Source organism: Eutrema salsugineum, unplaced genomic scaffold (assembly GCF_000478725.1).
Source record: "Eutrema salsugineum unplaced genomic scaffold, Eutsalg1_0 scaffold_3, whole genome shotgun sequence".
NCBI lineage: Eukaryota > Viridiplantae > Streptophyta > Magnoliopsida > Brassicales > Brassicaceae > Eutrema > Eutrema salsugineum.
The window spans coordinates 4,739,580-4,750,120 of record NW_006256756.1 but is presented as its reverse complement, the minus strand read 5'-3'; the positions used below and the strand labels follow the sequence as shown (position 1 = coordinate 4,750,120).

Below are 10,541 nucleotides of genomic sequence, written 5' to 3'. Positions count from 1 at the left end.
AAAAAACTTGCAGAAAATCTATCAAAGCCAGGGGATTTTTCCGTGTGGATAGAGAATACAGCTAATTAAACTTCTTCCATTGATGGTGCAGCTATAAGAAGCTGGTTTTCTTCCAAGGTGGTACAAGGTGAAAGAGCCTTTGCTACTCTCTCTTCACAAGAGGTAGAATTACAAATAAAGAGATTCTGGACGTAGTCAGATATGACAGTAACAATACCATCTTCCTCAACTACAGGGGTGCCAGATTGGTCTTCGATGATGGAAAACTTATTCATAGTGCAAAGCCTCTGGTGACTGCATTGACATATCCAGAGTTCTTATCCCCTTAGACAAGCCACAAAGTCTTGTTCCTCTAGCACCAATACTCCTCCTCTGCTTTGTAGGCCTGTTTCAGCTGTTGGTTGATGTCATTGATAAGTCTTCCGTCAGGTAAACTTGAACTCATGACTGCGTCCAATTTTTGTTTCTCCTCTTCTATGGCTTTCTGATTTTTTTTTTGGAGTTCTCTGTTCCAACGGGAGATGGCAGTTCTGCATTTTTCAATTTTTTGTTCTACGGAGTCGTGAATATATTCCTTCCAGCATTTGGCTATCAGTGCAGAGATATTATGATTATTCTTCATGCGTCTGTTGTAGCGGAAGATATCAATTTTCCTTTGTTCTGACGGCTCAAAGAGTGTAATAAGGGGTCTGTGATCAGATTTTTCAAACAGCAAGTAGAACCATCGTCCGGTGGGAAAAATTTCAGCCTAGAGGCTGTTTGATAGGGCTTTATCCAATTGGTAGTGGACGAGGTGAGTGCTGCGAATTCCTCTCCAAAACAAGCTATTTCCGGAGTGGCGCACATCATAGAGGTCATTTTGAGCCAAGAAGGTTTGGAAATCTCCAAAAGTGCCTTCGGCTCGAGGAAGGCCACCACTCTTCTCAGAGTTATACATTATTTCATTAAAGTTCCCTATTAGATACTATGGGATTCCCTTGAAGCACCTCTATCAGAAAGCTCAGCCCATAATGCTCTCTTTTTTTTATTGATCAGGTTTGCCATATAAAAAGGTGGTATCAAACTTCTTATTTTTTTAGGATATGGAAGATTCAATGTAGTTGTCGCAAGAGTGATTGATAATGAGTTCAATTTCCTTTTTTCAATAGAAGGCAAGGCCTCCTCCACTAGGGTAGTGGGGTGAGACGAAGAAAGAGGAGTCATACTCAGGGAAGTCAAGTTTTTTATTGATAAATTCTTCTCCATTCTTCGTCTCCATGAGAAATATTAAATCAGGAGCATATTTACGATGAAGCTCCCTTAGTGTGTGAACTATTATGGGACTCCCCAAACCACAACAGTTCCAGCTCAGAATGACAAAGGAAGATGACTTGGCGGATAATAAATATCTGCTTTGTCCTTCGATCGCCTTGGAATGGTATTGACTTGGTTCTGAAATTCTGGAGCTGAGGTGTCAGAAGCTTAGTTGTCATTGTTGGATAGAGATCTCCTTACAGTGTAGTGGGCTGAAAATGGGTGTGAGGTGGCAGTCTTCTCTCAGTCGGTAGGGGTAGTGAAGTCAGGACAGCTTTCCACTGTGGCATCAGATGCCTCGTAGTGGGAGTTACTCGCTGGTGAGAGGTGTTTCTACCTCTAGGAGACTGTTGGATAAGGTGAGCTTTCAGCTTCTGTGAGCTGGTTCCAACCAGGGTTTTGGGGTTTGTGTAAGTTGGTTTTTTTTAATGGTGGTCGTCCTTGTTTCTTTTTTGCAGGTGCTCCACAGCGAGCACACTCCTGGTAGCATTCCTAGATGATGGTTCTCCCATGGCGAAGATAGTGGGGTTTGAATGATGTACTTGTAGAGCTGCAGCTTCAGTCATTCGCTCTGCAGTCTCCATCATGAGTCCCTTCTGTTCACCATTGTAAATCCTTTGAATACGTGCAACGCTGTCCACCGGGTCCGGGAAGTTGACATACTGTATCGTGACTTCTTGGAGTTGTTCGAGAAAATCAGCAGCTGTAGGTATAGAGGGAGGTTTTGGAACGTTTTCACCATTTTGGGTTTGATTCAAAGTAGGAGCTGCTGTTCCTGGAGCAAATGTAGCTTCTTGGTGGTAGTGCTCCCTTCTGTTCTCTTTCAGACGTCATTGTTGTGGTGTACTTCTGTAATTACTTGTGGAGTGAGATGTGAGAGGTATATAAGGGGTCTGATCACGGTATTCCTTTCCTTCGTGTAGCAGGTCCTGAGCTTTAGATGATCTTGTGTGGCCAGTTGGGTCCTTTGATTTTTGGTACGGGTGGGAATCTGTTTGCTGATTTGGAGCCTTCGTTATTCTGTGAGAAACGGACCCTTGGGATCGCCGTTCTCCATTCGTAGAGTAAGTTGGTTCTCTTGGTCCTCTAGAAGCTCTGGCCTCGGAAGGCCTGTCACCGAAAGAATTTCCATGGTGATCTCTTCTTGTGCTATAATGTTATTCTTTTTTCCTCGTGTCAGATCTGATTTCTGTGGGAGATAGCTGATCGTGGTCCCTTTGCTCGATGCTTATTGGGTTCTAGGAGAGGGCAAACTTCTTTCATGTGTGTGAGTTTGAAGCAATGTGTGCAGTGATATCCTAGCTTCTCGTAGACTAGAGAGACCAGTGATTCGGATCCTTCAAAGAATTCCAGGATTATTTCTTTTATCAAGGGTTTTAAGCCATCAACGAAAACACGGATCTTTGCAGACGAAGGAGTGATTTCATGGTCGTCAAGGTAACCTAGTTCCTTTCCAATATTGCAGATAAATTCATTCTTCCAGTATTGTTTGGGGATACCTTTCAGGTCAATCCAGAAAGGTATTTATGATGGAAAATCAGCAGAGATTATGGGTTTCCACTTCTCGAGTATGACCATCCAGCCCGCATATTGGTACGGTCTATTGGAAAGTACTCGTTGGAGGTATTCTTCAGAGTCAAAACAGTATTGGAAGCAATCATGACCCAAGTCTGAGCCAATGGCAGAGCCTTTTAGGTTCCAGCGTTTAGGTAAGAAGGGGAGCATAACCACATTATTTGTTCCTTGGGGTTTGTGAGCCTCCCAATCATAGTGCGAGAATTCTCCTTAACTAGATCTGAAATATCTATTGCAGGAATTTTGATTCTTTTCCTTGGAAGTATATCTAGAGATGTGGCAAGTTGTTTCCCTTTCTCAGCCGAGGTGTATCTGTTAACTATGGTTGAAGAAGTCCTTTGGAGCCATATATATGGACTATGTGCGGATGTGATGGAATCCACAGTAGAGGGTTCAGTAGGAGGTGTAAGTTGATTGTGGAGGGAGGTCAGTAGAAGGAGTAAGCTGGGGTCGAGAAGGCCGGAGATGCAGATTGGAGTTGAAGAAGAAGATATGCAGTAGTCGCGGTTTCAATGCCCAGGATTTTCAAGTGGAGAAGCAGCTAGGAAACTTCATGTACTATGGACAGGGTGTAGAAGAGGAAGCGCTGGTGGCTGACATGGTTGGTAGACAGATCCTCCGACCTGGTCGGGGATAGAACCACAGTGAGGAAAACTTCAAAAGCGGCTTTCCTCTTTTGAAAATATGCTATTTTAAGAAATACCGGTTAGAAACATATCATTTTCGGTTGAAAACTAGATAGATAAAAACTACATATTTCTAGTCAATTACAATAAATTCAACTAATCTCATAATTAAATCAAAATTTACAAAAACAAATCCCTAAGATTTTCAAAATACTACCTGAATATTGCTAAGTACTATTTTAACTTAATAATCCAAATTTGACTAAGATTTTTTGTATCTATAATATTTAAGTCATGCGATTTAGTTATCGTTTTCATATTCCGACGTGGAATGTATACAGCGATTTGAGAAGAGGCAAAAAGTAAGAAACGAGTCTAGAAGACAAAAAGTCATTAAGATTGTTGGTCAACGTGAAGGCTTCAAAATTTAACCTTTGGCTGTTTTCGATTTTGACTGAAAAATCTTTGTGGAATGTTACTGGTCTCTGAGGCTGCCAAAATTGCATTTATTTCGCAGCACTCGTGTGGTCCAATGTCTGCCACTATCATAATACTGAATTCTAGCTTTTATGCAATAAGATTTTAAGCCATATAATATTCAATAGCATATTCTAACAATAGTAAAAGAAAGAAAAAAAACCTTAAAAATACATCAGCTATATAACATTTGCTATAAAAATACATAAATTTTTTCAATTCCCATAAAAATACCTGAATTATTAATTATGTATCCTTAATATCCAGACTATTAATCACACTTTTTTTAATACACAAACATTTGAATTTCATAATTTTACAAAAAAATATTTTTAAAAACCCAGTTTTACCCTTTTCTATTTCTTAGATTCGATTTATGTAATTTAAAAAACATAATTTATAAAAACATAAAAACAAATTATTCAATTGTGAGGAGGCTCTGCTATTTCCGGCGAAGAAAGCAACGAGAACCGTCAATGTTTGCGACTCCGACTCTTAGATTCCTCTAATGACATACCTTTCTTTCTTCCTCTTTCACGTATACGACATCTTAAGAAATTCTTAGGTCTCGTCAATTCCTTTCAGCCGATGAAAAATCATTTAATCGCATCAAATTTGACACCAAATTAGATCTTTATTTGAAAGATCTGAGTAGTATTCATACCGGGTTAGATGTAAATAGCTTAAACTCAATCATGACCTCAGATCCATCCATCTCGTCTTAAACCTGGGAAATCGATGACTCTTTGGATTGATGACAAGAACACTTTGCTTTTCTTTGAATGTGTTCTTGAGTTATCTAAAAGAAAAAAAGCCACAACGAAGAAGCCATGAAATTTTTTTATCTGTGAACACTGATATTTCTTCTTTCTTGTAGGATTTTTGTTATTAAACAGAAATAAACACATAAATTCATCAAACCGAGAATATTAATTTGCAGAGAGAGGTTCAATGGAAGAGATAATAGTTTTTTTCAAGTTATTATAAACTATAAATTTTTTTTTCTAATTAAACTGGATTTAATCGAACCTAAAAAATTAAAGAGGGTAAAACTGGGTTTTCACAGTATAAATATATGACATTCAAATGTTTGTGTATTAAAAAGAGTGTGATTAATAGTCTGGATATTAAAGATAAATAATTAATAATTGAAGTATTTTTATGGGAGCTGAAAAAGTTTAGGTGTTTTTATAACAAATCTTATATAATTAGTGTATTTTAAAGGTTTTTTCCCTAAAAGAAAATGGGAAGTTTTGTTTCCTTACACCGAAAAGCTTACACTTTTCAGTTTTTTTTTTCTCTGTAACGAAAATATTAAAGAATAATGTAGAGTGAAAAACAAGTGAATGGAGTTGAAACATGAATACGTGTTTGAATTCATCATTGAGGAGAAGGTGGAGATCTCAACCAAACATTCTCTAATGAGTGACTCATAATAAAAACAGAAAATGCATATTGTTTTTTGAATTTTTTTTTCATATAAAGACTCATACTAACTATATTTTAAAATCAAAATAAGAACTGTCCTACCTTTATGTTTAATAAATAAGGCACACTTCAACTGTTCCAACCTTTAATTCTTGTTTATGCCGACATGATATCTGCAAATCTATCAATATTTTTTTTTTCAGTAAACTCTATTTCCTCAAATATTTATCGGTAACTAGGCCGATTCGATAATATATGAAATATGAAAATATATACATTTGGTCCCCCGTGAAAAGTAAAGCGTTACGACCGCACATTCCAAAATTTAAATGATATGAAATCTAATTTTCTTTTTATTGGAACACCATTTCAGATTCCATGTAAGAATACAGAAATGAAAATTTTGAAAATTTGTTTAGCAAGACTATTAAAGAATGGTAAAATATTATATGATGTTGTGTGGTTCTTTGAGCTCTGGATTTTATTATGTTTTCTGAAGAAGAAATATGGTTTTCCATCAGTCAATAAATTGAAAAAATCCATCAAATATTAAAAAAATCTTAATGTAGAAATCCAAATTGATGTCTCATATCCAAATATTGAAATGAAGTAGTAAAAATGGACTTAATGTTTATATTCGCAGGTCCCCCACTCCGACACATTTTCGTTCCACCTCCCACAATGACCACTCTTTTTCACAAAATTTGGTTCAAATCCACCCAAAGAAAAGCAATTTAGACTTCAGTGAAGTCAAACAAAATTACAAGAAACATTGAGGACCGTAATGAAAAATTTCTACTATACTTCTTTCATGGAACTTTCGTTGAAAACGCTCCACTTACTCGGTGTATACACCTGAAACCAAATCTCTCTCTATATATAGGAAACCAAACTCACTTCCCAAAGAAATCAAACCATTATTTAAACTCAACAGAACACAAAAACCACAAAAACAAAGACTATTCAAACCCCTTTGAAGAAACAAAAGAATCTGAGAAGAAACAAGAATGGTGGCTTTGGCGGCAGAGAAGCAAGATCGTAATCTACTGTCGAGAATCGCCGCCGGTGACGGTCACGGCGAGAATTCGTCTTATTTCGATGGATGGAAAGCTTATGAAGAAAACCCATTTCACCCAATTGAAAGACCCGATGGAGTTATTCAGATGGGTCTTGCTGAAAATCAGGTAAATTTGAAAAAAAAAATCCAAACTTTTTATCTCTCGATCTTTAAATAACCTAAAAAAAATCTAACTTTTTTGGGCGTTTTTATTTAACTGTGTAGCTTTGTGGAGATTTGATGCGTAAATGGGTTTTAGAACATCCAGAAGCTTCGATTTGTACAGCAGAAGGTGTGAATCACTTCAGCGACATTGCAATTTTCCAGGACTATCATGGTTTGCCCGAATTCAGACAAGTAAGTTCGACTTTTTCCGATGATCTTTCATCAAAAGACAACACTTTTGCTTTATGGATTTTCAAAGATATTAACTTTATTGAAATTTTCTCTAATTCCTTCAGGCTGTAGCAAAATTCATGGAGAAGACAAGAAACAACAGAGTCAAGTTTGATCCTGACCGGATCGTCATGAGCGGCGGCGCAACCGGCGCACACGAGACGGTTGCTTTCTGTTTAGCCAATCCCGGCGACGGTTTCTTAGTCCCGACTCCTTATTATCCAGGGTATGTTCAAAGATCAAATTTTTGCATATTAGATTTTGGTTTAATCTGGTTTTTGATTTGATCTAACTTGGTTTGGTTTCTTCTTTTGTTTCGGTTTCAGGTTTGATAGAGATTTGAGATGGAGAACCGGAGTGAATCTTGTACCGGTTACTTGTCAGAGCTCTAATGGGTTTAAGATCACTGTGGAAGCCTTGGAAGCTGCGTACCAAAGCGCGCGGGAATCTAACATTCCGGTTAAGGGTTTACTCATAACCAATCCTTCGAACCCGCTCGGTACAACATTAGACCGAGAATGCTTGAAATCTTTGGTTAACTTCACCAACGACAAAGGGATTCACCTCATTGCTGATGAGATCTATGCAGCGACTACTTTTGGTCAATCCGAATTTATTAGCGTTGCAGAAGTAATCGAGGACATCCCGGATTGTAACCGTGATTTGATCCATATTGTGTATAGTCTATCGAAAGACATGGGTTTGCCCGGTTTAAGAGTCGGTATAGTATACTCTTACAATAACCGGGTGGTTAACATCGCAAGGAAAATGTCGAGTTTCGGTCTTGTCTCGTCCCAAACGCAGCATTTGATCGCCAAAATGTTATCCGACGAAGACTTTGTAGATGAGTTCATCCGCGAGAGCAAACTGCGGTTAGCTGCAAGGCACGCAGAGCTAACCACCGGGTTAGACGGTTTAGGCATCGGTTGGTTAAAGGCCGAAGCTGGTTTGTTCTTGTGGATGGATTTAAGAAATCTCTTGAAGACAGCTACATTCGATTCGGAGACCGAGCTGTGGCGCGTGATTGTCCACAAAGTTAAACTGAACGTGTCTCCAGGCGGTTCGTTCCATTGTCACGAACCGGGATGGTTTAGAGTATGTTTTGCGAATATGGACCACAAGACGATGGAGACGGCTCTAGAAAGGATTAGAGTGTTCACTAGACAACTCGAGCAGGAGAACTTGAACCGGACTAAACCGATGGCTGCAACAAAGAAGAAGAAGTGTTGGCAGAGTAGCCTCCGGTTAAGCTTTAACGATACTAGACGGTTCGAAGATGGCTTCTTCTCGCCTCATTCGCCTGTACCGCCATCTCCGCTCGTACGTGCACAGACTTAAGACCCAAATTTCAATTTTTGACTCATACCATTCGTCGTAAATTGAAAAATCAATTCTTTAGCACTGATTGTGACATTTGTCTGATTAAATGTATAGCTACGACTATTAAGTTGAATTTATTTTTATGATGTATTATGTATCTCATGCAAGTGTAACCAGTTGAATAATATATATGAGAAATCAGAATTTCTTTAACCGTGTTTGAACCGGGGGTTATACCGATCTGATTTCTAATAAAAACATTTCTGTAAATATCAGTAAAGAATAATATATTAGATTTTCTGGTCTCTGAGTTTAACCAATGTCAAATCAAACCAAACCGTTGATTCAACCAGTATAACAGCGAATCGGACATGATAAAACCGGTGAACTGAGATGTCCATTGGAGAACCATCTTAAAATAAATATATTGTTGAAATGCTGAAATAAGTTAAAAATAAGTCAAGGAAGAGAGAATTTGTTTGGGTTACCAATAAATTAAAAATAAAACAACGAGAATTAATCCAAAATGAAGTAGTTCATCGGCAATTCAAAATGACTAAAGGTGGGATTTTTCGACGATTTCTATCACGGTTATTTTTCACCGCTCCGGTGACGATTCTTACAATTCTTAGCGACTGGGGAAGTTGGTGTTCCACTACTCAATCGTGGGAAGTTATCCCCACTCCGAATTTCTCGATTCAGAGTGATGCACATTCACCTTTGCTTTCGGAAGCATTGTGTCTTTATAAATGACGATTTCAGGACTGGATTTTTACAAAAATCAGTTTGCAATTCCCAAATCACGCTCTTTATCCTCTTCGTTTCTACAAAATTTTACAAAAAATGGGTGATAATCTGAGAAGGGCGGTTCAAGATCTTGACTTGGGTGTTGATGATGCACCAATAGCACTTCCGGCGGATGTTGTTAATCAAGCGGCGGCAGAAAACAGATTTGTCATTGTGGGCAGACCAACTATTCCTCACCGACAAAATCTGCGATCCATCATTGCAGTTCTCCCTCGCACTTGGGGTCACGCAGGACTTGTTCACGGGCGCATAATTGAAGGCGGTCGTTTTCAATTTGTCTTCCCCACTGAAGAAGCAATGGCGAACGTACTCCGACGTGGTCCCTAGGCCTTTTCTGATAGGATGCTGGTTCTTCAACGCTGGACTCCTCAATTGAATCCGGTAATGATGAATTTCATTCCTTTCTGGATTCAAATTAGAGGAATCCCTTTACAATTTATGAATGAGAATGTTGTTCGTCATATCGGACGTGCGATGGGTATGGTGCTAGAAGTGGACTATGATGCTGAAGCAGCGGCGAGGGTTGAATTTGCCCGTGTGTGCCTCAATTGGGATATTACCCAACCTTTGCGTTTTCAGCGTCATTTTCAATTCACTGCGGGTGTTAATACCCTTCTGAGATTTCGCTATGAACGCTTACGCGGGTTTTGTGAAGCCTGCGGAATGATTACTCATGACACCGGTGCTTGCCTAATCCAGAATGGAGGTCCAGACAATCTTTCTGATGATGAAGACGAGGATGATAATGATCAAGACTATCAGCCCCAGGCAGAACATCATCGCAACAATGGAGTGGAAATCCATGAGATGATGGAGGATGAACAATATGTTGAGGAAGAGCGTATTGAACACCAAATCCAAGCCCACAATGGAGAGCCTAATGGAGATATCCTTGAAGGAGAAAACATTGGAGATGGTCCACAAGACGAGAACATGCCACCAGAAATGATACAGGAACACAATGAAGTGGAAGCTTGCCATAATGGAGATTCGGCCTCAACCTTCCGTGCCAGGAGCTCTGCTCCAATGGATATAACTGGAATCTTTAATCCTTCTCTTCAGAATGACTTTGTTGCAGGCGAAGCATCTGGAAGTGCTAACTAGATTGAAAAGGAGCCACTTGCTTTACAAGATTACTATCAGGCGTATTTGGGACAAAATGAAGAGGGCAATGGCTCAACTCGTAAACGCAAGCTTGAGGAACATGAGGAGGTTATGGCAAGTAAGGTGGTGGTTCGTGATAATGAGTACAATGAGGAAGGTAAGCAGAGCATCGATCAGATTCAAGGAGTGGTGGGACCTTACCCACCCAAGGCACCATGAATACAACAGTTTGGAACTGTCAGGGGCTTGGTGTAGACCCTACAGTTCGACGCCTAAAGGAGATATACCGTAAATATCTTCCGAACATGCTATGCCTCTTGGAAACAAAGCAAAAAGATGATTACCTTAGAGATATTTGTAGTCAGTTGGGTTATGATCAGCTTGTAACAGTTCCACCACAAGGTATGAGTGGTGGAATTGCTCTCCTTTGGAAGAAATCAGTTTCAGTTTCTGTTGTC

The 10,541-nt window shown here is 39.1% G+C and overlaps 1 protein-coding gene and 1 pseudogene across 1 annotated transcript; both read left to right on the top strand.

The window, feature by feature from the left end:
- Window positions 1-6,310: 6,310 nt before the first annotated feature.
- LOC18014747 (1-aminocyclopropane-1-carboxylate synthase 6) lies at window positions 6,311-8,379 on the top strand. Its single transcript, XM_006396863.2, has 4 exons — window positions 6,311-6,583; window positions 6,682-6,813; window positions 6,918-7,078; window positions 7,179-8,379. Exons 1-4 carry the CDS (start codon window positions 6,407-6,409, stop codon window positions 8,188-8,190), a joined length of 1,482 nt encoding a protein of 493 aa, XP_006396926.1. The 5' UTR covers window positions 6,311-6,406; the 3' UTR covers window positions 8,191-8,379.
- Window positions 8,380-8,724: 345 nt separating this feature from the next.
- Window positions 8,725-10,083, top strand: LOC112085282 (annotated as a pseudogene).
- The last annotated feature ends 458 nt before the right edge of the window (window positions 10,084-10,541 follow it).

What these genes read in the sequence shown, in the direction of transcription:
- LOC18014747 (XM_006396863.2), top strand. Translation starts at nt 6,407, where the DNA reads ATGGTGGCTTTGGCGGCAGAGAAGCAAGATCGTAATCTACTGTCGAGA. An exon ending in GTTTGCCCGAATTCAGACAA is followed by an intron (nt 6,814 to 6,917) that starts GTAAGTTCGACT and finishes TAATTCCTTCAG; the next exon opens with GCTGTAGCAAAATTCATGGA. An exon ending in CCGACTCCTTATTATCCAGG is followed by an intron (nt 7,079 to 7,178) that starts GTATGTTCAAAG and finishes TTTCGGTTTCAG; the next exon opens with GTTTGATAGAGATTTGAGAT.